The 24,504-nt window shown below is 37.3% G+C and overlaps 6 protein-coding genes and 1 pseudogene across 8 annotated transcripts; 4 read left to right on the forward strand and 3 right to left on the reverse strand.

The window, feature by feature from the left end:
- Nucleotides 1–145: 145 nt before the first annotated feature.
- LOC106403128 lies at nucleotides 146–3,884 on the reverse strand. Its single transcript, XM_013843973.3, has 6 exons — nucleotides 3,175–3,884; nucleotides 2,837–2,941; nucleotides 2,615–2,722; nucleotides 2,407–2,535; nucleotides 700–2,294; nucleotides 146–538 (listed from the first exon to the last, which is right to left on the reverse strand). Exons 1-6 carry the CDS (start codon nucleotides 3,499–3,501, stop codon nucleotides 280–282), a joined length of 2,523 nt encoding a protein of 840 aa, XP_013699427.2. The 5' UTR covers nucleotides 3,502–3,884; the 3' UTR covers nucleotides 146–279.
- Nucleotides 3,885–4,391: 507 nt separating this feature from the next.
- On the reverse strand, nucleotides 4,392–6,200 carry LOC106361289 (UPF0725 protein At5g63820). Of its 3 annotated transcripts, none has more exons than XM_022690072.2 (6): nucleotides 6,026–6,200; nucleotides 5,822–5,947; nucleotides 5,316–5,520; nucleotides 5,075–5,202; nucleotides 4,910–4,991; nucleotides 4,392–4,816 (listed from the first exon to the last, which is right to left on the reverse strand). In XM_022690072.2, the coding sequence occupies exons 1-6, from the start codon at nucleotides 6,149–6,151 to the stop codon at nucleotides 4,737–4,739; spliced, it is 747 nt and encodes a 248-aa protein (XP_022545793.1). In that variant the 5' UTR covers nucleotides 6,152–6,200; the 3' UTR covers nucleotides 4,392–4,736. The 3 variants fall into 3 exon arrangements, with proteins under 3 accessions (XP_022545793.1, XP_048593773.1, XP_048593774.1); XM_048737816.1 differs by having other exon boundaries at nucleotides 4,914–4,991; nucleotides 6,026–6,193; XM_048737817.1 differs by lacking the exon at nucleotides 5,822–5,947 and having other exon boundaries at nucleotides 4,914–4,991; nucleotides 6,026–6,191.
- A 2,493-nt stretch (nucleotides 6,201–8,693) lies between these two features.
- LOC106361286 (tyrosine-protein kinase FRK-like) lies at nucleotides 8,694–12,283 on the forward strand. Its single transcript, NM_001316170.1, is given in 16 exon segments — nucleotides 8,694–8,896; nucleotides 9,199–9,313; nucleotides 9,416–9,507; nucleotides 9,583–9,699; nucleotides 9,870–9,924; nucleotides 10,058–10,168; nucleotides 10,321–10,371; nucleotides 10,546–10,718; nucleotides 10,784–10,891; nucleotides 10,976–11,049; nucleotides 11,169–11,344; nucleotides 11,508–11,603; nucleotides 11,695–11,775; nucleotides 11,850–11,903; nucleotides 11,984–12,118; nucleotides 12,212–12,283. Coding segments are annotated over 16 exon segments (1,713 nt in total).
- Nucleotides 12,284–12,713: 430 nt separating this feature from the next.
- Nucleotides 12,714–15,083, forward strand: LOC106359871 (thiol-disulfide oxidoreductase LTO1). Its single transcript, XM_048737818.1, is given in 11 exon segments — nucleotides 12,714–13,012; nucleotides 13,082–13,358; nucleotides 13,788–13,805; nucleotides 13,808–14,049; nucleotides 14,150–14,262; nucleotides 14,404–14,512; nucleotides 14,515–14,553; nucleotides 14,640–14,669; nucleotides 14,671–14,775; nucleotides 14,777–14,791; nucleotides 14,870–15,083. Coding segments are annotated over 11 exon segments (1,134 nt in total). The 5' UTR covers nucleotides 12,714–12,916; the 3' UTR covers nucleotides 14,960–15,083.
- A 1,915-nt stretch (nucleotides 15,084–16,998) lies between these two features.
- Nucleotides 16,999–18,609, forward strand: LOC106359034 (annotated as a pseudogene).
- A 230-nt stretch (nucleotides 18,610–18,839) lies between these two features.
- LOC106361285 (ganglioside-induced differentiation-associated protein 2-like) lies at nucleotides 18,840–19,949 on the forward strand. The gene is made up of 3 exons (XM_013801012.3): nucleotides 18,840–19,048; nucleotides 19,112–19,376; nucleotides 19,473–19,949. Exons 1-3 carry the CDS (start codon nucleotides 18,925–18,927, stop codon nucleotides 19,690–19,692), a joined length of 609 nt encoding a protein of 202 aa, XP_013656466.2. The 5' UTR covers nucleotides 18,840–18,924; the 3' UTR covers nucleotides 19,693–19,949.
- Nucleotides 19,834–24,056, reverse strand: LOC106361284 (ATP-dependent DNA helicase Q-like 3). Its single transcript, XM_013801011.3, has 18 exons — nucleotides 23,701–24,056; nucleotides 23,591–23,598; nucleotides 23,434–23,517; nucleotides 22,850–22,990; nucleotides 22,725–22,759; nucleotides 22,560–22,643; nucleotides 22,394–22,482; nucleotides 22,143–22,295; nucleotides 21,966–22,062; nucleotides 21,834–21,837; nucleotides 21,597–21,746; nucleotides 21,447–21,524; nucleotides 21,291–21,356; nucleotides 21,086–21,213; nucleotides 20,906–21,003; nucleotides 20,708–20,826; nucleotides 20,537–20,643; nucleotides 19,834–20,464 (listed from the first exon to the last, which is right to left on the reverse strand). Exons 1-18 carry the CDS (start codon nucleotides 23,957–23,959, stop codon nucleotides 20,047–20,049), a joined length of 2,118 nt encoding a protein of 705 aa, XP_013656465.2. The 5' UTR covers nucleotides 23,960–24,056; the 3' UTR covers nucleotides 19,834–20,046.
- Nucleotides 24,057–24,504: the final 448 nt, after the last annotated feature.

Raw genomic sequence — 24,504 nt, forward strand, 5'->3', positions numbered from 1 at the left:
TAATGATTTATAAAGGGTAGTTTATGTAACCACACATTTCGTATAATAAATAACATAACTTCTATTAGACACCTGCAAAATTTATAAAGCATTATAAAATGATAGATGTAAAAATAAAAGGAACATAACTTCTATTAGACACCTGTAAACTTTATAAATCATTATAAAACGATAAAATGTAATAGTAAAAGGTTCCCCAAAATCTATTCGATTCCAATTCTCTCTTATAACATCATATAAAATAATCAATTGCACACAAGTTTTTATACTACTCTGTTATCAAATAGGCCTTACACAACTACCTTTGTTGTGTCCTTTCTGTCCACATCTGCTGCATTTGTAAGCCTTGGGTGATGGTTTAGATATGGGCCGATATTTTCCATACTCCCACGAACTTGGTATCCTCTTTTTTTTCCTCCTCCCACTAGGAAAGCGTGTAGATGGAGGGCGACAAACAAACGAAGCTACATGGGGAGGAATATCCCAATATGTTTTATCACCAACAGGATATACACTCTCTGAATATGCTAGTGTAAACCTAATAAGAAAATTAAGAGAATTAAATAAAGGTACAATAAAGACAGAAAAATGAAAAAGAAGTGTTGTAGAACAATATTTATAAAACCTTATAAATTTGATCAATTTTGTAAACATATATAAACGTGCTGATGTATTACCACAATGGCTGAGAGAACGGACCTTTCATTGGAGAAAAACTCATCGACATAATCATTTTCGTGCTTATTCCCAGATTTTGCAGCGGCAATTGCATGAGCACAAGGAAACTTCTCAATATCAAACACAAAACATGAACAATGCCTTGTTTGAAAATTCACCACTTGATCTCTTGTATCTCCCTTAACCTCAAACTCTGAATCATTGATTTTGGAAACTTCAAGGAAGCGAGACGTAAAATCATATAGCTCCTTCATCTTGTTCCCCACTTCGACAGTGACAGGGTGCATGTGACGAACTCCTTCCTCACGTCGTTCAGTGAACCACTTAGTCATTATCATCCTAATAGTGTCAAAAAGACAGACAATTGGATACTCACGACTCACTTTCAGCAAAGAATTTATAGATTCGGCCAAGTTTGACGTCATGATGTTGAAGCGATTAGCAGGAGAATAAGCTCGGGTCCACTTCCTGAAGTCTGCTTTACGAAGATAATCTGCTAATACAATGTCGGACTCCTCAATCTCTTGAAAATAGCAATCGAAATCAGCTTTGGTGTAGGCATAACCAGCTTCAACAACCAAAGGGACAAGTGTTGAACTTTTGAAATTGTCCTGGACATTCTTTTGAAAGTGAAAGATGCAGATTCCATGGTGAGCAACAGGATAATGTTGTAAAAGAGCTTTTTCAATAGAGGCCGCACGATCAGAGACAAAAACCAAATCCTCTTCATCAGGAATGATGGTTTTCAGACATTTCATAAACCAACTCCATGAGGCTTCATTCTCAGAATCAACTATAGCAAAAGCTATAGGATACAAGTGAAAATTACCATCTTGTGCTGTGGCAGCAAGTAGAGTCCCTTTATACTTTGATTTCAGATGGGCACCATCAACAGAAAGTACCTTCCTCATCAACTTAAACCCTCTGATAGATGGACCAAGCGACAAAAATGCGTATTTGAATTTCCCAACAGCATCAACTTCGATAAAAGTCACAGAACCTGGATTCTTTTCTTTTATCATGTGAAACCAACTGGGCAAAGCTTCATAACTGTCATCAGGAGTACCCCTAGCTATATCTTGGCCGTGCTCTTGAGACCTCCAAGCCTTTGAATATGTAATCACAACACCATGATCATTTCTAGCTTTTTCCATGATCTGTTTAGGTTTCAGCCCAATCTTTCCTCCTTCATAATGATTGCTGACCATAGTTCCCAACAATTTTGCAGTAGCTTGCCGATGACTAACAGTTCTCAGAGAAGTGTCACAAGTATGTTTAGATACATAATGACGAACAAAAAAACTCTGAGATCCTTTAACTGATTTTGCACGAAAACTCCAACTGCATCTTTCATCCACACAACTAAGAACATAACGTGTTTTGTCTGAATATTCTGTGTGGAACTCAAAGCTTTTACTAACTGCATGCAACCTCAACTTTGTGCTCATTTCCTTTTTATCCTTGAAAAACTTCCCGCAGAACAAATCATCATCATCACCACAACTGGGAGACAAGATATCTTCTCCCATGCTTTCTCTACCACGTCTACTGGAGAAAGATGGCAATTTTGACTTTCCAGACCCATATACAGCAAGTCCAATCGAGTCCAATCCTCTCTAAGATAAAAACATGAAACATATACATTAAAAATAGAATTTATAACCCATTATAAGACATTGATTAAACTCTCATATATTTATATTTGACAGAGGAAAAAGTTATATGTACCTTATTGCTAACAAGACCACTTGAAGGAGAAATAAGACTGTCGCTAATACAAGTATGTTGTATACCAGAGACTTCGTCAACTCTCTGAATGCTGTTCCATTCAGTCTCCGCGTGTGTTTTTGTTCCTCTCTAGAAAATTAAACATGTATTTATTACCTTTATAAGACATTATAATTATGAATGTTAAGGTAAGAGTTTTGAAAAGTACCTCAAATACATTACTACTTCCAGCAATAGGCGAATCATGAGTACTAGAAATTTCATCTTGTGTCTGAATCATGTTTGACATAATCAATGGTGATTTTTGTGTTCCTGTCTGAAACATAAAAACATAAAGCTAGTAATGAATCTTGTAATGAAACATAAAAAGATAAAGCTAAATATATAATCATTTACAAGGCCTTATAAAAATGAGAGTTGTAATAAATACCTCACGCGGATTACTAGTTCCAGCAATAGGCAAATCATGATTACTATTTCCACCCCGTGGCTGGATCATATTTGACATAATCATTGGTGATAATTGAGTTCTTCTCTGAAACATTAAAAAAAAAACATAAAAGCTAATAGTTAAAATATATTTGGTAATGATCCTGCAAAATGCACAACTATTATTATAAGGTCTTATAAATGTAAAAGTTGTAATAGATACTGCTATGGCAAACTTCTTCAAGCAATGAGCAAATCACTACTACTACATACTACCTTATAAAATAAATGATAACTCTAATAAACAAACAAGTTAGCAAAAGAGTTTCATGCAGTTACCTTAATGGTTACACATAGATGAAGGTCTCCATTCTCCTTAAGTTTGCTCAGATAAGATGTTACTTGACGATCATTCCTAATAAATGCTGGAGGAAGCTCTTTTGTACCAAAGTTTAATTTTGAAGGTGAGGCATAGCTAAGATTTACACTGTTTCTGTTGCCATCAATTCCAAAATCTTCTAAAACAGCCACAATCAAATCATTGTAGCTGATATCTTCATGAATCATACTAAGAGAGGATCCTCGTTGATCATCCACTATGAAATCCCAGTGAATTCCATTTATTAGTTTCCATTCTCCACATATAGAACAAATTTCGAACACCATAACCTGATTATAAAGAACATGGGTATTAGAGAAGGAATGATCAACAAGATATATCAATAAGAAAAATACATAAAACTATATTCCTCATAGCTAAAAATTTATAAGGTTTTATAAATCTGAGATTCGAAAACTTCATGAGAAAAATTCGTCTCCTTCCCAGAAACCGATCGATTTTGAGAAACCAAGCAAAAATTACAGAAAAGAGACGAAAATCACTTTGTTACGTTCGTGAAGAGAGATTGATTCGATTGAGCTTGTAGTCTTCGCCAAATCTCGTCGGACGTCAATGTCGCCTGAATAATCAAATCTCGCCGGTGAAAATGGCTGAAGTCGTCGAAACTCTCTCGACGGATCGAATCTCTCTCGCCGGAATCGATCTCTCTCGCCGGAATCGATCTCTCTCGCCGGAATCGATCTCTCTCGCCGGAATCGATCTCTCGTTGGAATCTCTCGATCGCCGGAATCAATCTCTCGATTAGGGGTTTTTGAATTTTCAATTTCTTGTGGGAGAAGACTTATGTTTATGTTTGATTAAATAAGGGTATAATGGTACTTTACCCACTAAAATTTTAAAGGTAAATTTGAAAAGTGTAAAGTTGAAAAGTGGTATTAGGAAAGTGGTATTAGTGGCAATTCCCCAATATGTTTTGACTTAACCTATAATTTATATTTATAAAATAAATCAATTATTATTTTAAAATTATATTCTTATTGTAGTTAAATCTATGACTGTTTGAAAGAATGTTTAAAATAATAATATTATTGTACTGTTTAAAATTATGTTTTAAAAGAAATAATATTTATTTTTCTAGTGTCAAGATTATCTGTGTGAAGTTTTTTATGAGATCACATTCTCGTTTTTTGACTAACCTACCCAAATATTAGTTGAAAGGCAAGAAAAAAGGGTTTATACTATCAAGCTGACCCAAAACACATATGGTATGAGACAGCTAACTAAGATTTGACTCCTACCATAGATTTTAAAAATTAAAAGTGTTTCGATCAATAATTTTTTTTCTTAAAACAAAAGCTTCTGGATTTTTTGATCTAGGCAAACATGAATAACTCTTCTTCATTCTTGTTCTTTGGTAAGAGCAACCTCAAGACACATGTGGCCTGGTTTGCCATCCATGGTTTTCCTTACTACAGCACGGTGATCACCAGCCAAAGGCGTTGAAGGATCAGAGCAACACTTGTAACTAATGTAGAAGATTACGTTATCAGCTTTGAGCTTCTCACTCGGCTCTGTTGTGTAATCTTCCAAAGTTTCCACAACAACACTGTTGAGCTCCAAGGGTAGGTAAGCATCCAAACACTGCAGTTACATTGTGTAAGAGAACAGCAAGTTTCAAGTTTTGTTGCTTTGGGAAAGAGAAGACAAGAAAAAAAAAAAGAAGAAGAAAAGTACATACACGATCTGCTTTGGAGAAGAAGGCGACTTCCATGAGAAGTTGAAGCCAGTCATTGTCATGCAGCTCTGACTCTGTCACCTGCGAAGGAAACCAAACTAGGTTACTAACTGAAACATATACAAGTCAAAAAACTCCATGAATAGATCATCTGATGTTATTACCACGTAATACTTTTTACTGTCACGTTCCAAGGCTTCATCAGAAAACCATTTGGGCATTGGACCTTTGTAGAACTCATTTATTCCAGGTGTGTCCTCCTCCTCCCATTCATCATCTACAGGCTCGTTAGCTGATGTCAGAAAACAGTTAGTCCACTTTTAAAAAAAGAGTTATCCATAAACTTGTGTGTTTAAAAAGCGCAGGGCCAGTTGACAGTCCTGATTGAATAAGAAGAAATCTTACGTATTTGTTTGATTCTGGAGGCTATGGTAAACCAGGTAATCCTAGCCCCCAACGAAATGCGGCTTCCTGCATCGCTAAACTGAGTCTGAAAAGAGCAGACAGAGCCAGTGGCCGGATCGGTTGCCTCCAAAGTTATGTAGTAGCTGAAGTACCCAGTCAGCTCGGTACTATGTTTCTCCAAGCGTTTAAACTTAAAGTTTGTTCCCTGTCAAAACGGGAAAACAAACAAAACCGAAACATTCAGACATTAGAGACTAAAAAAAAGAAATATACGGGAATAAAATAGCAGGAATGAAAAGGAATGGTTGTTCTTTATCAATTTTAACAAAAATAATTTTATTCTTTAATTCTCTACAAAAAAAAGAATGAAAGGGAATTATTATTCCTTGTGAATGGTGATTTTTTGTAAGGAACATTAGGGAATGCATTATTCCTATCCGTTACCTGGTCACCATTCATACCCTAAGTGATGATTAATATGATATCAGTTAGTCAGTTAGTTTTACCTTCTGAAGATTGTAGCATAGGAGTCCAATCCTACCATAAAGACCGATAACATAATTTTTACTCCAAGTAGACGGAACTGGAACTAATGTAGGCGGAAGTTGTTTATTGTAATTCACATCAAAACCCTAACAAAAATTAATTAATTCATCCAAAAGTAAAACGACCTTGAATTCAAATACCATATCATAAGGAATAGTACTTACATAGGCCAGCTCACGATATCTCAAGGCGATAAAGAGGGGTAGCCGTTCTTCTACACACGTTCCGGCCCGCTTAGCCATTGGGGATGTTGGTAAATTCCCCAGCTCACTTGATTCTTTGTTAGCCATACCTTTCCAAACCTACACTTAAGCCCTTTGAAATCTCTCAAAAAAAATCGTGTGCAGTACGAGACAACCGATACCGTTATATATATCAGTTGGGCTAAGCTGACTTGCGGTATATATATCAGTTGGGCTAAGCTGGGTCGAATTTTACTTAAAATTGGGCATTGTCACCATTATCTTGTCATGTCTATTGGGCCTTCTCATCAAATAAAATACCTAATGATTCATTCATACGAGTTTGATGCGATGTGATGCGTTCATATATATCCGTTTGGTTCGGATCGGATTTTTCGGATTTTTAGGTATTACAGTATAGGAGTATAAAACTCGTTCGGATATTTCTATACTTCGGATCAGATTCGGATATTTTTAGTCCAGGTTCGGTTATTTCCGATCAGGTTTATCATTTGTGATTGTTATCGTTACGATTCAAATCAGATATACTGTTGCAAGAAAACCTATAACAACAACAAAGCATTCTTATTAGAAAAAAAGAAGAAGAAGCATTGTTTTATCTTTAGTTCTCGTTTTTTGACCGTGAAGCAAGTTTGTCCACCAATAACTTGCATCGCAACGCTGTGGTACCGGGAAGCACCAAACTGTCAAGGGCTCTAGATAACAAGAATGTCAAAATTTAACAAACTTGAATGAGTCGATTGTTGATACAAAAGATTGCAAAAGTATTTTTTGTTTACACCACAAGTCTAAACTAAGTGAATCCAAACAAAGACAGAGACCTAGACGTTCCCTAAGAAATAGAATCCACAAAAATACTTAGAAAAACAAAATGAACAAAGCTTAAGAGCTTCAAATAGATTAACTCGATTTTGATTCAATAACTGTATTCATTCGCTATTGATTTAATAACTGTATTCATTTCGTTAACTGTATACTCTTTGTAGCTTTCTTTCCTCGTCTGTGTCTGCATTTTTTGGTAGTCCGCAGTGTTTGGTTTCTTTCTTTCTAAATGATATTTGAGTGGCAGGAGATGAAACTTAAGCAAGTGTCTGGAGGGACTTATCCCCAATAGTAGGTCTCGGACAAGGATCTTGAAGCACCTTTGTGGACACCGTAGGGTCACAAAGGCACCATCACGGTCCGAGTGAAGATTCCAATTGTTTATATACCCAATATAGAGAAGATACCAATTGTGTCGAACTAATAGTAACTCTTCTTGCATATTCATCTGTGATTGTTATCGTTACGATTCAAATTGTTATTGTGATATAATATGCAAGTGTAAACATATAACAACAGTTGCACCAAAAAAAAACATATAACAACAAAGCATGACGTGAAAAGAAGGTCAGCATGAACTGGTGGAATCAGTGACCAATCATTGACCAGTTGATTGGTTTTTGCCATGTCAGCATGCTTCTTTTCACAGCTGTGTATATTCCCTTCTTATTGTTTTTTCTTGATATTTTTAGTATCGGATAATGTTTTCAATTATTCATAATAAACATTTTTTGTGATTATCGATAGGGCTGAGACTTATTATCTGGGGTGTCCGGATCTGAATCCGGATAGTAAAATCTTAGATCCATCCAAACCAAATTCGGATCTAGATATCTTAATTTTTAAGTCCGAATATTTAGATTTTTAAAACACATTGAATTTTTAAATTTCATTAATATTTATATTTTATATAATAATATTTATACATAAATTAATTTTATAATATTATATTTTAATTATTACAATATTATAGACATATATATATATTTATAAATCTTGTATAAATATTTAATTTATGCATTATTTTAAAAAATTTAGTATTTTTTTAAAAAATATATTTTTTAATTATTTTTACGGATTCGGATATTCGCGGATAATAGAATATAGAGACAGATATCCAAAAAATCATAGTTTTCATACTAGACGGATATCCTTTTTTATTTTTTTATTTCCTTATTTTAATGATTTTTATTGGATTCTATCATTAATATCATGATATTCTCTTAAAGATATAGAATTGTGATTATAGTGATTATGAGCAAAATCCTAAAAAATATTTTGCTGGTAAAATCTTGGATCCGTCCAGCATTAAGCCGGTACGAGTCACAAAAACGTAATGTTAAGGAGTTGTTTACAATCTAAAAACTTGTTTAATAAACGAAAATAGTTTATTCTAGTCTTTTTCATATATAATATAATTTAATATACATATCAACAACACTTATATATATATTTAAATATAAGATATGATGTTTGAACAGTATCCACCTAATTTATCATCAACCGAAATTAACATCGTCTCCTTTTTATACTGTACATCATTATCACCATACATTTTATATTTGAAAAAAAAAACTGCCCATTATCCATTAAGAAATTAAAAAAAAATAAAAAAAGAAGAAGGACACCACATGATGACGTGGACAGTCCCTACGTGTAACACAACCAAGCGTTCATGTCCTCCCTGGCTTTTCAACCAAGCTTACTCGGAAGGAACTCACCCTCTCTCTCTCATCTCTTCTCTTCACCAGCTTTACTTGAATCTTTGGATCATTCCCACCTTTTCGTTCGTGCTTTCTGGATCCGGATGGCGATCAAAGACGAGACGGAGGAGAGCTGCGGAAGCAGAGCCGTCGTGTCGGTAACTAAGGAGAACCCTAGGCAGCAGCGTATGAAACTGGAGGTGTACGGTGACGTCCTGCAGAGAATCCAGGAGTCTAATTACGAAGAAGCTAACCTCCCTGATTTCGATGATCACCTCTGGCTCCATTTCAATCGTCTCCCTGCTCGGTAACTCTGTTCTTAGATCACTCATGCTAAGTTCTGTCTCTCATCTCAACTTGATTTGTAATCTTGTTGTCCGAAGTAAAGTGATATACTTTGAATGCTTCTTGTCCTGTTTCAATGTTTTGTCTGAAGTAAAGTGATATACTTTGAATGCTTAAACTGTTCTTGGGTCAATCATGATAAGTTCTGCTGTCTCTTCTGAGTTGGATTTTTGTAAAATCTTATTGTCTGAAGTAAAAGTGATATACTTTGAATGCTTCTTGTCCTGTTTCAATGTTTTACTTTTTTGTGTGTTTGGTGTGAAGATATGCTATGGATGTAAATGTTGAGAGAGCTGAAGATGTACTCACTCATCAGAGATTGCTCAAATTGGCTGAAGATCCTGCTACTAGACCTGTTTTTGAAGTTCGTTGTGTTCAGGTAATCGAAAAGCATCTGTCTTTTTTGTCTTTAAGTTTGATTTTTTTTTGGATACTGAACTCTTTGGCTTACTTAATTGGTTTGTGTTGGTCTTTATTACAGGTTTCTCCATCACTCAATGGGCACTCTGCTGACATTGATGCTTCAGATCCTGCTGTGAAGGAAGATGCTCAAAGCTCATACCACTCTAGCAGGCAAGGATCAAGTTCTGTCTGATCTTTTGACGTTTTTCTCCTTTTATGACTGTTTACTTGCTTCTTGTTTAAAAGGGTTCTTGCGCCTCCAACTTTTGGTTCTTCTCCGAATTTTGAGGCGTTTACACAAGCTTATAAACATCATGCCGAAGATGATGATAGTGCTGTCAATGCACAGTTTCCTAATTCTCGGTGAGAGTTTGAATATCTGAAGTCATATTGCATTTGCTCCAGCCTTGTCTGCATATAATGAAAGAGAGCTACTTTGTAGCATGAAATAGTGATCTCATGTTTTGTCGTGTTAGCCTTAGATTCTTACAGAACCATGTGTGGTGATATGTCCTTTGCTGCCTATTTTATAGACCGATGCACGAGATCACTTTTTCAACCATTGACAAGCCGAAACTCCTCAGTCAGGTATGTGAATTTTATTTTTGTTTCTTTGCATAAAATTTTAGTCACACTTCCACTAGACTTTCATGAAAAGAATGGTTAGTTCTTTTTCTCATTATGCCATTATCTGAGCGAGAAACGTCTTTGTTTCTTCTAGTTAACTGCCCTGCTTGGTGAACTTGGATTGAACATTCAAGAGGCTCACGCTTTCTCTACCGCGGATGGTTTCTCTCTGGATGTTTTCGTTGTTGATGGTTGGTCCCAGGAGGTATGATTTTCGTTTTATGAATGGACAATATTTTTCAAAAACATCATACTACTTGCCAGTGATGTCTTAAGTGAATGGCTTAGCAAGATAATGACAATTGCTAACCTTCATGTCCCTGTCATCACTAAACTGTTTGAGATTTGCTTATACAGGAAACAAAAGGTTTAAAAGATGCATTGAAGAAGGAGATACTGAAGCTTAAGGTATATTTTATATATATACTGTCATTAGCTAGTCTTATCTTCATCCTCAATTTGAATTCTGAAAATGCAAATGATGCTTTAGTGTGACGTTGTACTGATGTTTTGTTACTACGTTTTTGCATCAATTTTGCTATACTCATCTTCTCTCCATCTCCCACACTGACTGCTCTGCAGGATCAACCTAGCTCAAGGCAAAAGTCTATTACTTTCTTTGAGCATGACAAGTCCACTAACGAGCTTCTACCCGCCTGTGTTGAAATACCAACGGATGGAACTGATGAGTGGGAGATTGACATGAAGCAGCTCAAAATTGAAAAGAAAGTGGCATGTGGATCATACGGGGAACTGTGAGTTTATCCTTCAAAATGCTGGGAAGATGAGATACATATATAATTCTTTTATGTCTATGCAGGTATAAAGGAACCTATTGCAGTCAAGAAGTAGCTATCAAAATCCTAAAACCTGAGCGTGTAAATACTGAAATGCTCCGAGAGTTTTCTCAGGAAGTGTATATAATGAGGTATGCTGCACTTGATTCTCATTCTCGCTCATGCTACAATGCATATTATAGATGCTGATTGTTCTCCGGGGATGGTTGTTACAGAAAAGTAAGGCACAAAAACGTTGTCCAGTTTATCGGTGCATGTACACGTTCTCCGAACCTATGCATTGTGACAGGTGAGAATGTTGTCATAGCAGGACAATGAGGCTAGCTTATTGCGTTGTAGTTCCCCATTACACTTATCTTGCTAGTTTTGACTTTCATAGTCGATTGATTTTGATCTATTCTGTATCAGAGTTCATGGCTCGGGGGAGCATATATGATTTTCTTCACAAACAGAAAGGAGTGTTTAAACTTCAGTCTTTGCTCAAAGTAGCACTTGATGTTTCGAAAGGAATGAACTATTTGCATCAAAACAATATTATTCACCGAGACCTCAAGACCGCTAATCTTCTTATGGACGAACATGATGTAAGTTTCATTATTTGGACACTAATCATATAGTGTATCAGCATTCTTTATTCGCTGGTTATGTAGTCTTTCATCTTCTTAATTCTTGAAATCCGACAAATGTTTCTTTTCATTTTACTAGAAGAGAGTTACAGTTCTTTAGGTTGTGTAAAACTTTGAACAGGTCGTCAAGGTTGCTGATTTTGGGGTTGCGAGAGTACAGACTCAGTCAGGGGTCATGACAGCTGAAACTGGGACTTACAGATGGATGGCTCCTGAGGTATGAAGCACTTCTTTGGTTGCATCTAATGACATATCTGTGGAGAGATTTGGCTGTTTCTCAATTTTGACCATACACTTTCTGAACTCAGGTCATTGAGCACAAACCTTATGATCACAGAGCAGATGTCTTCAGTTACGCGATCGTGCTGTGGGAACTTTTGACTGGAGAGGTAAGCCCTCTTTTTGTTTGTCTCTCTCAGAGTTTGAATGGTAGAAGTTACTAAACACGTTTAATGAAAAACAGCTCCCATATTCTTACTTGACTCCACTGCAAGCAGCTGTTGGTGTTGTCCAAAAGGTATGTTTGTCAAGACTTGCACATTTATTCTCCTTGTACTTCATGAGGTATTTGTACAATGATTATGAGTTCTTGTACAGGGACTTCGACCGAAGATCCCGAAGCAAACGCACCCAAAACTGACTGAACTTCTTGAGAAATGCTGGCAACAAGACCCAGCTCAAAGACCAGATTTTGCAGAAATTAAAGAAATGGTTACGCAACTACTCCATGAGGTAATCAACTGCTTTTATAATTCTCACCGCTCAAGTAAAACCATTACTAAAGCTGAGTCTGACAATTGTAACAATATGACATGAAACCACCAGGTTGGAGATGAGGAGCACCAAAAGGGTAAACGTAGTGGATACTTCTCAGGTCTAAGAAAAGGCCACCATTGATATATTCTCAAGTAGATTGCTGAAAACTTGAAGTTTGATCGGTCTGAATAGAGCTCAGCTCACAGCTCTCATCTTGCTTTGTATAGTTTTTTGTTTTTTTATGTGAGGGATCTCTGTATAACTGTAGAGTATTTTCCTAGAGCCTCACTTCTTACTTGAGAGTTCTTTTTTGAGCGGCTATGAAATTATGTTGTGACTACATTACTTTCTCTGAGGTCGTCTGCCTTTCGAGTGAAACTAGTGATCTTATTTTTCTGGTAGAGTGCCATTTAGACAAACAAAAAAACTTATGTTGAGAACATGTACATTATTTATCTCTGTCCGATTCTAAACTCCTCTGCTGTCTTAACATCAAGATATCGATATCCTGCTTGAGCTAGCTCATACGCCAAAATGGTATGGACGACATTGCCACGTCAGCTGCTATGTAACCTGTGAGCTGCTGACTCGGATGGATAGTAACGTACGACTCTTAGTAGGCCCAACTCTGAGCTAATAATGGATCCGAATGCGATCATATAATGGGCCTTAGGCCCAGTAATGAAACAAGTGGCTGAGATGGTGGAAGCGGAGAAGATGAAGTTAAGCGTTTAACAATAACAATGGTGGAGTATCGATAGTTCGACGACGACGATGGCGAAGTTTGTCTCTGTATCGTCTCCTCAGTTTCGTTTCAGCTTCCGTGAGCTTCCTCCTTCATCGTCAACTCTTTATCCGAGACGCTTTGAGGTATATTCCTTCTCACTGTCATTTGTCTCTTCTCTGATTGGTCAATTGAAGTCATATGCTCTTAATTAGGTCTCTGACCGGAGATTTTCGATCAAATGTTCGTCATCTGATCCGGAGGATGGTGTAGATTCGGCTCAGTCGTTGTCTTCGTCCTCGTCGTCGTCGTCGACAAGTGAAGTACCTATTGACACTTGGACATACAACTGGTTCACCGTACTCGGCGGTATCGGGATGTTAGACACCGCGTACTTGACTTACCTCAAGCTCACTGGCTCCGATGCCTTTTGCCCTGTCGGTGGTGGTACTTGCGGCGATGTCTTGAACAGTGATTACGCCCTTGTTTTTGGTTAGTTTGATTCACGTTACTCCATTTTTTGAATTGTACATAACCTTGGAGATTGTATGAATATGAGTAGTCATGAGTCTAGAATATGAGATTTGTATTCGTTAGATCTCTTGGAGTAGCAATTTAATCACACAAAGGCATGAGTAAATCCTGTTTAAATAATTCGCATGTGATTGTGAGAATCTCGAATTTGTGCTACAAGCTGTAGTATTGCCTTATTGGGGAGCTTCAATATTTAGTATGCATAGAAAGAACTGTTAAAGTTTAATAGCATTCTTCACTTCACTCTATGAAGTGCTTTGTCTTTTCATTTGTCCCCTGCTTCAGCTATTGCAGAGTTGTCTTATTGACTGGAACTGTCCCAAATGCATTACACGTATATTGTGTTTGAAAGCTGAACTCAGTGACGATATTTTTACATTTTGCTAGGTGTTCCTCTGCCACTGATTGATTTGTTATGTATGGCTTAGTAACGGCTCTAAGTGCACAGCTTGGGGATGAGGAAGGCAATCTACCCTTTGGAGTCAGTAAGACTAATGGGCGTTTTGCGTTGTTTGCAGCCACGACTACAATGGCATCTGCTAGTGCATATTTCCTGTATATCCTTAGCACAAAACTTTCGGGATCATCGTGCATGTACTGTCTCGTGTCTGCTTTCCTATCGTTCAGTCTATTTTTCCTCTCTTTAAAGGTAACACCTTTGTCTCGGCTTCTCTTGGATTTTTTATTTATCTATTTCTTACTCAAGATGGCATCAGATTACGTTTATGTGTGCCCCATGCATATGGTAGGATGTGAAGTTGCAAGAGATACAGCAAGTTGTGGGATTGCAGATATGCTTGGGAATCATAGTAGTCGCCTCCTTAACTGCTTCCTATAGTACTGCTCAAGCAATCCCTTCACGGTAGTCTAGTTTCAAAAGTTTTCTTGCTGGAGTATGATGGCAACTTTTAGTCTTTTGTAACAAGTAGTTAACAAATATCCGCCCGTGGATGAACGAGTCAAATCAAGTGGTGGTTTCGTTTAACCCCAATATGTCTTGCAGCTCAGGTGACATTGAATTGCCATACTATTCAACAGAGATCACTACATCATCGAGCCCTTATGCTGTTGCTCTAGCAAAACATCTAAACTCCATCGGAGCCAAAATGTATTTGGAGCATTCTGGTGTTCTCACTGCCTAGAGCAAAAAGAGGTAGGCACTTCATTCATCATCGGTTTGCCTGAAAGCAGTACTTTTATTGATTTACGATGTTCATGTAAGTTTCCTCCCATCTATAGATGTTTGGAAGAGAAGCAGCAAAGTTACTGAGCTACGTGGAGCTACGTGGAGTGTTTTCCCGAAGGCTATAAGAAAGGAGTTAAGATATTTAAGGCATGTTCAGATGCTAGGATCGAAGGATTCCCGACATGGATCATAGATAAATGCTCAGGTGAGTAAAACCTCTGGATCCTTACTTACATTGTTTCCATCACATGCCAGTTCCTGTTTCACCTCTTTTATTGTTTAGGTCTTAAGCGGAGAAATAGAATTGGCTGAGCTAGCGGAGATGTCTGGATTCACCCTTGATCAGGCAAATGAGGCGAATCTACTTAAGTAAATTTTGTAGGTGAATCTGTGAATGCTCTTTAGTTGATCCTGATAGTTGTTATATGGCGTTCTATGTAAATGCAAGTGATTAAAGTTCTTATTATTGCAATAGGAAGTTAGAACTCCATAATAATTACTCTCTTTAGCCATCACCATAGAATCACTATTCGTATGATATAAAGATTCTTAGGTTCTAAAAATGGATAGGTTCTACTAATAGCAATTCGAGAATCTGCAGTCATCTAATAGTGGATCGTGGTATGTCAGTATAATGCCTAGGAGTGAGATTTATGTTAAGAGTCACACATGTTTGTATGTTGTATACATAATGATATATACGTGTAAGTGTATCATGCATGTATATCGGTGTACTGGAAACGTAGAAAATAATGTTTTTTATACATTGTTATATGCCTTTGGATAAAATGGTTATGGCCCTCGTACATTGTGAGAAAATAATGTATCCTTGCATGTGCTTATGGATAAACTGCAGATACAGATCTCTATTACACTAGATCGTACATTGTTAGAAAACTGATAATTCGGATATTTAGATGTGGTAATAAGAGCATCTCTAATGTATTACCTCATTTTTTATTCCAAAATGGTGCAACACCAAAATGGAATAAGGTTTTACTCCAATGTATTACTCCATTTTCTGCTCCAAATATAATATTTTTTAAATGATTTTATTTTTATATTATTAATAATTGCAAATAAAATCTTATACTTATAAAAATTTACCAATTAACCCCAACTATTTTATGTTTAAGATAAATAATTAAAATATAAATTATTTGAATTAAATATTTATTATTAAAAAGTTCAAGAAATCATTAAAAAACACAACATATATGTGGGTTCAACAATGAGCATTAGAATATTTTTTTCACAAATGATCAACTAATGCATTTCGTAATGAAAAATGAGCTTCTTTATCTTTGATATTCCTAAATCGAGCAAGAAAATTTTGAAATCGGACATTTTCATCTTCTGCAATTTTGATATCCGGAGGTGGAGCTTCTCTTCCAAGTTCAATTGATGCATCGAGTTCACGCTCATCCATACAAGATCCAAATGTTCGTGTGTATATTCAAGCTCAACAAATGCAAATAATATCAAAGTGAAATGTTGAATCACAAGATCAACAAGCTCTTTCTCAGACTTCTCCGTTTGGACAATATTTCACCGACCTTAGCGGATCCGGAATAGATTTTCCAGATTATTAAATTACTTATTTTATGTTATTTTTATTTTAATTATTTATGTTTTCTGTTATTTTATGCATTTATTTAAAATTATTAAATAATACTTTGTGGAATATACTATTTTCATGTTATTGTATCACTTTAAATATTATTTAAATAAAAAATAAAAACATTAAAAATTCAAAAGACCATTTTATAAATAAAAAAATTCAACTCCAAAATGGAGTAATGGATAAGATTACTCCATAAATGGAGTAACCCTAGCCATTACTCCATTTTGGAGTTGAAAATGGAGTGGGGTTGAAGAAGATTTTACTCCATAATGATGTTTGGAATTGAAAATGGAGTACGGTTGGAGATGCCCTAACCTGGACTAAAAATAAATGAGTAAATTTTTTTGGATATTTAGATAACCGAATCTGGACTAAAAATAAATGACTAAAAATAAATCTAAATATCCGAAAATCTGACTTAAAATAACCAAACCTGGACTAAAAATATTTGAATCCGACCCAAAATATAGAAATACCTGAACGGATTTTATACTCCTATACCGTGATACCCAAAAATCCAAAAAATCCGATCCAAACCCATTCCAAACGAATATATAAACGCCTCACATCGCATCAAACCCGTATGAATGAATCATTAGGTATTTAATTTGATGAGAAGGCCCAAAAGACATGACAAGATAATGGTGACCAATGCCCAATTTTAAGTAAAATTCGACCCAGCTTAGCCCAACTGATATATATATACCGCAAGTCAGCTTAGCCCAACTGATATATATAACGGTATCGGTTGTCTCGTACTGCACACGATTTTTTTTGAGAGATTTCAAAGGGCTTGTGTAGGTATGGCTAACAAAGAATCAAGTGAGCTGGGGAATTTACCAGCATCCCCAATGGCCCGAACGTGTGAAGAATGTCTACGGAGACCGTTACCCCCCCATTATCGGCTTGAAATATCGGCAGCTGGCCTATGTAAGTACTATTCCTCATGATATGGTTTTGAATTCAAGGTCGTTTTACTTTGGATGATCTGTACGAGTCTCACAGAATAAATTACTTTTTGTCAGGGTTTTGATGTGAATTACAATAAACAACTTCCGCCTAGATTAGTTCCAGTTCCGTCTACTTGGAGTAAAAACTATGTTATCGGTCTTTATGGTAGGATTGGACTCCAATGCTACAATCTTCAGAAGGTAAAACTAACTAACTAAGTAACTGATATCATATTAATCATCATCACTTATTCTCTAATGTCTGAATTTTTCGGTTTTGTTTGTTTTCCCGTTTTGACAGGGAACAAACTTTAAGTTTAAACGCTTGGAGAAACATAGTACCGTGCGGACTGGGTACCTCAGCTACTACATAACTTTGGAGGCAACCGATCCGGCCACTGGCTCTGTCTGCTCTTTTCAGACTCAGTTTAGCGATGCAGGACGCCGCCGCTTTTCGTTGGGGGCTAGGATTACCTGGTTTACCATAGCCTCCAGAATCAAACAAATACGTAAGATTTCTTCTTATTCAATCACGACTGTTAACTGGCCCTGCGCTTTTTAAACACACAAGTTTATGGATAACTCTTTTTTTAAAAAGTGTATTTAGAGGACTAACTGTTTTCTGACATCAGCTAACGAGCCTGTAGATGATGAATGGGAGGAGGAGGACACACCTGGAATACATGAGTTCTACAAAGTTCCAATACCCAAATGGTTTTCTGATGAAGCCTTGGAACGTGACAGTAAAAAGTATTACGTGGTAATAACATCAAATGATCTATTCATGGAGTTTTTTTGACTTGTATATGTTTCAGTTAGTAACCTAGTTTGGTTTCCTTCGCAGGTGCCAGAATCAGAGCTGCATGACAATGACTGGCTTCAACTTCTCATGGAAGTCGCCTTCTTCTCCAAAGCAGATCGTGTATGTACTTTTCTTCTTCTTTTTTTTGTCCTCTCTCTCTCTCTCCCAAAGCAACAAAACTTGAAACTTGTTGTCTCTTACACAATGTAACTGCAGCGTTTGGATGCTTACCTACCCTTGGAGCTCAACAGTGTTGTTGTGGAAACTTTGGAAGATTACACAACAGAGCCGAGTGAGAAGCTCAAAGCTGATAACGCAATCTTCTACATTAGCTACAAGTGTTGCTCTGATCCTTCAACGCCTTTGGCCGGTGATCACCGTGCCGTAGTAAGGAAAACCATGGATGGCAAACCAGGCCACATGTGTCTTGAGGTTGCTCTTACCAAAGAACAAGAATGACGAAGAGTTATTCATGTTTGCCTAGATCAAAACATCCAGAAGCTTTTGTTTTAAGAAAAAAATTATATCGGTGCATGTAGGTGTATCATGCATGTAGTATATCGGTGTATTAATTAGATACAATGCTCTTGTCCCTTGTGGATATTTTTCTTGCATGTGCTTATGGATAATCAGCAGGTACAGATCTCTATGACACTAGACTGTACAGTATTAAAACCTAATAATTCGACTGTGAGCGACAAGGATAACGTTTATCTTATCCAAAACTCTAATCATGCGATGGGGCGAAACGTAACGCGTAAGGTGTTGCGCGGGAAAAGAGTCAAAAAGACAGTAGCCGTTGGATGTAGAGTAAATGGAGGGTTCAGATTAATTACTCAACATGCAATGATTGTAGGACCCACGGAGAGGTGAGAAAGAATATTCCGAAAGATGCTATAAAATAATCAGGTCATCACACACTCACTCGCCGCATATTTCAACTGATCATCACCGTCGAAACGATGAGCACTCAGATATCGGAGATCGAGCAAGAGCAGCTGCTTGAGAAGCTCGAGATCTTCAAGATCCATGGCAGAGACAAACGACGACGTAAGATCCTTCGGATCATCGGCAAGTTCTTTCCAGGTAATTACTTGATACACTAAGCTTTTCTTTATTATGATCTGATTTGAATTCTTCTTGAATCAGCTCGGTTTCTCTCACTGGATGTGTTGAAGACGTATCTTGAGGAGAAGATCTTCCCTCGCTTAGGGAGAAAACCTTTCTCCATTCTCTACGTCCACACCGGCGTACAGAGGAGCGAGAATTTCCCCGGAATCTCAGCTTTACGAGCGATCTACGACGCGATTCCGGTGAACGTAAGAGACAATCTCCAGGAGGTTTACTTCCTCCACCCAGGCCTTCAGTCACGTCTCTTCCTCGCCACTTGCGGACGATTCCTATTCTCCGGCGGGTGAGTAACCGTCGCGTTTTTTTTTCGGTTATAAGAAACTGAGATTTTTTTCGATTACTGAATTGGTTTGTTTGGTGCGGTGATTGGCTACGGTAGGTTGTACGGGAAGCTAAGGTACGTAAGCAGAGTTGACTACTTGTGGGAGCACGTGAGGAGGAACGAGATAGAGATGCCGGAGTTTGTGTACGACCACGACGATGATCTGGAGTACCGTCCGATGATGGATTACGGTCAAGAGAGCGATCACGCGAGAGTTTACGCCGGAGCCGCCGTAGATTCGCCGGTCTCTAGTTTCTCCATGAGGTGTATCTCTTAGCGCAGATCACGGATCGTGTATTATAAAACCGTATAATATACGATTTTGAAATATAAAAATATTACAAATAGATATGTGCTTTTCGATGTCAGTGAGCGCTTTTCACGGGAAAGAGTAGACAGCTGTTGGCGTTTGGATAAGGAGAGTTTGAGAATCTGTAGATCTTTTTTTGTCTTAAACATGTTCTCTTCTGTTTTTAATTACATATCGGTTTAGCTGGTTTAGTTTCAATGGAGTCTATTTAACCGGGTTGAACTCTGTATCCTCTACGCTACGACTTCAAGAGACGATAGGCCAATGCCAAAACTAGTAAAAAGAAATAAGAACATTACTGTAATAAACAAATCGCAATTTTTACTTTAGCTTCATTATCTTTGCCGGTTTCTTGCCATCAGAACCGTCGGTAGAGTGCTTCATCTTTCTACGGTTCACAAATTCTGAGAATGACGGAATCTCCGGGAGACTTATAGGCGAACGGCTCGGGCTAGTCACAAGCAGCTGTGTTGGTTCATCGACCTGTGGCTCGGCTGTGTATGTGGTTCCATCTTCTTGCTCTATGTTCTGTGATGGTTCAGTCACCAGGATTGGTTCTCCTGATGTCTCTTCTTCTCTGGCCATTGAGCTAAGTCGGGTCATTAGCTCGTCTCTGCTTGCGGTTCCTAACCATCTCACAGTACTCGCTATCTGTGAGTAGTAAAACGATTTCCCTGCTTTGCTGTATTTTCTATAGCACTCGTTTTCAAGAAACTCAGATGCGTTTTGGGAATCAATCCTGCATCAACATTACAGTTAAATGAGATAAGAGAGAGGCACATATAATATTGAAAAGAGGGTAGGTTTTTACTCTTTTACACCGAGCAGTTGAAGTACTTTTGTAAGCTCATTCAAGAGTCTCTGTTTGCTTGATTCCCTTAGTGTTTCAGATATTGCATTCTTCTCTGACTTTTTGACCTGCAAACAGTATGCTAAGTTATATTTCTGTTTCTGAAGAAGGTAAGCGAATCTGTTACTAAACCTGTTTATTGCTTTCGTTGTACTTTTCCTCAGCCCGCTCCAGTAAAACCAGTTTCTCATCTACTCCCAGCTTCCTCGATAGTTTAGGTCCTGCTAGGCTTTTGACAACATCAGCTCCATCTGCATGTAGATGAATCAACACGTGAGTAAAAATATTGAATATATATAAGTGCTAAATCTCTACTGAAGGAAGTGCTACCATCTGAATCTGATATTTCCTCGTCGGAATTGCTTCCATCTTCATTACGATTCCAGAACTCAGAGTACTGCCCTTCATTGGTCTTATTATCACTCGAGCTTGCAAAATAATTGAGTACGGAGTTCAGTTCTTTTGTATATTTGTTGCATGCACAGTTAGATGAGGTTTTATTAGCAAAACCTGGTGATGAAAACTCGAGAAGAGTTGTGTCTTCGGGAGGCGGTAGTCGTGAGCTCCTCCAAGCTACGAGCAACTTGATTTGGATGCTTACATGCATCACACGTTTTCTTGCATTGCTGTACAGGAAACTGTTTGCAACAAAGAAAATCAGCGGCTTAGTTTAATGAAACGTTCTAGTGAATAAAGTAAAACATAAGTCACACACCTCTTCACCAAAGCTCTCAAGAATCTTTTTCCTTCGGCATCCAGAACCTTCGCAGTATCTCACAATCTAAATACATGCAGCATTAATATGAGAATTAACTTTCAACTGAAATAGACAGAACCTGAAAGAAAAAAAAAACAAGAAAGCATTATTTACCTGCTCGAAGTCAGATGTAGGCTTCTTTGAGGATGAGGATGGGGATTTCTTATTCTCCGAGTTCCGTAGTAGAAACTCCTAGCAAAGAGTTTGTAAAGTAAGTTAGATAACTTAACTCAGAGAATGAAAGTTGTGAAGAGTTAACATTACCATTTTCTTTCTATCGTCTACGCCATAGTATAATACACTTCTTGAAGGTAGCTGATCCCGACCTGCTCTACCGGACTCTTGGTAGAAAGATTCCATCGATTTTGGGACGTTAAAGTGGCAAACCATTCTCACATCCTTCTTATCTATACCCTATAAAGTCAGTTGTCTGATCATGCTTCAGTACATAAGAACTATCTTTTACAAGAATATGCAACATGAGGAAGAAACTTTGTTTACCATTCTGTAGAAAAACCATTAGAGCGTTTATCACGTGCCCCCAAGAGCTCCCAAACACATTGTAAGACGCAAAGAAGATGATCATAATAAACCAAGAACCATATGCAAGGTAATTCACAGAGTTATTCATACCCGAAAGCCACTGTGGCAACAATAACTTGCTTCTTCGAGGACAGCCAGTCATCTAAAACAGTACTTCTCAGATGACTATTGAGTCCTGCATGATAAGCTGCGAACATAAAGATAAGCAAGAATCAGCGGTTGCAGCTCAATTTGTAAGCAGGTAGAGGTACAAGGGACGCTTTTTACCAGCAGAAGAGATCCCAGTACTGGTGAGATGAAGAGACAAGTCATCACAGGTTGTACGCTCAAGGCAATAGATAATTGCACATATTTTTCCACATGACTTGAGCATGTTGCACAAATCAGTATAAGCATTGTCTATAAGGTCTTTGTACCTAACTGCACCAAGAAAAACTTATTCAGATGATAGCTATTATAGGGAACTCCCCATAACTCTTTACAGAAAGAAAATAATAGCTCAAAAGGAAAATACAAACCTTCATAGAAGATATTTGGGCGATTGAAAGAGGACTTGAGGACCAAAGGATTCCGCAAACTCAAGGAGTCAATGACATCCTTTTGTACCCTGCAAAGTATTTCTGTTGAGAAGAGGCTCTACAATTTACAAACATGTTCTTATAATGCACAGAGATAGAAAATTACTTAGGAGCAGCAGTAGCGGTTAGAGCCAACACTGGAACATCAGTCAAAGAATCTCTTAAGGTTGAAAGTTGACGATAGCTAGGTCTGTTTTATCACAAAAAAATAAAGTTAGAGAATAGCAAGCACACACAGACAAGAATGCTGACACAATCAGCGCTTATAAACCTGAAGTCATGGCCCCATGATGAGATGCAATGTGCCTGAAATATACATAAACAATCGAGATACATTCAAGTTCAACACCTGAAGCTTTACTGCTTACTCTTGTATAAAGCATTAGACGGCCTTACCTCGTCTATGGCTATAAGATTCAGTAAACCCCTGTCATGGAGCTTTCTCAGCTTCAGCATAAATCCTTTTGTCGCGATCAGTTCTGGAGTTACATACAGCAATCTTACAGAAGGTTTTCCAGAATCAAGGTCCTCGTGGATCTAAAACAAAAATAACAAATACAAGAAGTTATCTCCCTCATCCAAGATTTTTCGAGGAATGATCGACACATACACTTGAAGTGAAACAAAATAAAGAACTTTCCCAAGTGATTCATTCAACATTATAACAAAGCACATGGCATGAATCTTGAATTCTACTAACAGTGGGAACTTATTTATGTGAAAATTCTATATCAAGTTGCATATACAGAAAAAGTATAGCCAGCTCACTATGTTCCTAACATATTTACACACATACGATATTTCGAGGTGTAATCAAACACAAACACTTGGAAGTGAAACAAAATGAAGAACGTTTCCAAGTGACTCACTCAACACTATAACAAAGCACATGCCATGAATCTTGAATTCTAGTTTTCTACCAACAATGAGAATTTATTTACATAGCATATACACATACACACACAGTATAGCCAATTCACCTTGTTCCTAACATGTGTAGCTTGAGTGGACGAGAGATACTCAGCAGCAATACCTTTCTCCTTCAACGCCATCACTTGGTTCTCCTTCATTAAACAAAGAATGATCTTTTCAAAAAACCATTTAAAAGAAGCATGAGAAAAGAACAATGACACTCACCATCAAAGCTGAGAAGGCAAATAAACACAGAAACACAAACAGTTAGAACCCCAAAATCAAAAAAAACAACAGATTCTCCATTCAAAGGAAAGGAATCAGATTTTTTTTACCAATCAAAGGAGAAACAACAAGCACGATTCCAGGTTTAGCCAACGCAGGTATCTGATAACAAATCGATTTCCCTCCTCCCGTCGGCATCAAGCAAAAGCAATCCCTTCCTGATACAACCGCTTGAATCGCCTCTAGCTGCTTCCCTCTGAAGTCTCCATGGCCGAAGTGCCATCGCAATAGCTTCACCAGTGCTTCTTTTCCGGCGACGTTCTTATCGGAGCGGTTAACGTTCTGCACCGGCAACGGCGATTTCTTCATTGTCTCCGATCGAATCTCCGGCGAGAATGTGCCGAGGCTTCCTTGAGACGACGCTACGGAAAGTTAAAACTTAAACGACGTCGTCGTTTAAGTATTGCGCTAGGCACAAACCAACCGGACTATTAAATTAGTTAACCGGTTCCATTAAACGAAAACCACCATCCTGAAGCAACTGTTAACTCCCGGTTCGGTAAACGCGATTAGTCCTAGGTATTCGATTCTCAGTTCTTCTTTCGGTTTTTGGTTTTGGAGGTTTACCATCCATTTGAGTATTTTTGAAAATTTGATTTGGTTTCGGTTAGGTAATTTCGGTTTTTGTATTATTTTAAGTAGTAAAATTGAGAACCAGCTAATATCCAAAGTAATTTTAGATCTCATTCGATTTTGAATCAGTTTTGGTTTTCTAGTTAATTGGAGTTAAAATGTCAGAAATTCGAGATTTCAAATTAAATTTCAGTTTTATGAATTTTCATATAAAATTTGGATAGTTCGGACAATTTTTAAATATTTTGGATAAAAATATTTTGATAATTGATTTGTTTTTT

The sequence above is a fragment of the Brassica napus genome, chromosome A8, assembly GCF_020379485.1.
Source record: "Brassica napus cultivar Da-Ae chromosome A8, Da-Ae, whole genome shotgun sequence".
Classification (NCBI taxonomy): domain Eukaryota; kingdom Viridiplantae; phylum Streptophyta; class Magnoliopsida; order Brassicales; family Brassicaceae; genus Brassica; species Brassica napus.

Bases quoted from the DNA above. Each gene is read 5' to 3' on its own strand.
- LOC106403128 (XM_013843973.3), bottom strand. From the start codon at position 3,501: ATGGTGTTCGAAATTTGTTCTATATGTGGAGAATGGAAACTAATAAAT. The intron at 2,942-3,174 runs GTAACTGCATGA...TTAATGTTTCAG, and splicing joins ATCTATGTGTAACCATTAAG to AGAAGAACTCAATTATCACC. The intron at 2,723-2,836 runs GTATTTATTACA...TTTATGTTTCAG, and splicing joins GAACTAGTAATCCGCGTGAG to ACAGGAACACAAAAATCACC.
- LOC106361289 (XM_048737816.1), bottom strand. From the start codon at position 6,151: ATGGCTAACAAAGAATCAAGTGAGCTGGGGAATTTACCAACATCCCCA. The intron at 5,948-6,025 runs GTAAGTACTATT...AATTTTTGTTAG, and splicing joins GATATCGTGAGCTGGCCTAT to GGTTTTGATGTGAATTACAA. The intron at 4,817-4,913 runs GTATGTACTTTT...ATGTAACTGCAG, and splicing joins TCTTCTCCAAAGCAGATCGT to TGTTTGGATGCTTACCTACC.
- LOC106361285 (XM_013801012.3), top strand. From the start codon at position 18,925: ATGAGCACTCAGATATCGGAGATCGAGCAAGAGCAGCTGCTTGAGAAG. The intron at 19,049-19,111 runs GTAATTACTTGA...TTCTTGAATCAG, and splicing joins CATCGGCAAGTTCTTTCCAG to CTCGGTTTCTCTCACTGGAT. The intron at 19,377-19,472 runs GTGAGTAACCGT...TGGCTACGGTAG, and splicing joins CGATTCCTATTCTCCGGCGG to GTTGTACGGGAAGCTAAGGT.
- LOC106361284 (XM_013801011.3), bottom strand. From the start codon at position 23,959: ATGAAGAAATCGCCGTTGCCGGTGCAGAACGTTAACCGCTCCGATAAG. The intron at 21,004-21,085 runs GTTTTGCTAATA...TTATTTTGCAAG, and splicing joins TCTCGAGTTTTCATCACCAG to CTCGAGTGATAATAAGACCA. The intron at 20,644-20,707 runs GTTTAGTAACAG...TACTGTTTGCAG, and splicing joins ACAACGAAAGCAATAAACAG to GTCAAAAAGTCAGAGAAGAA.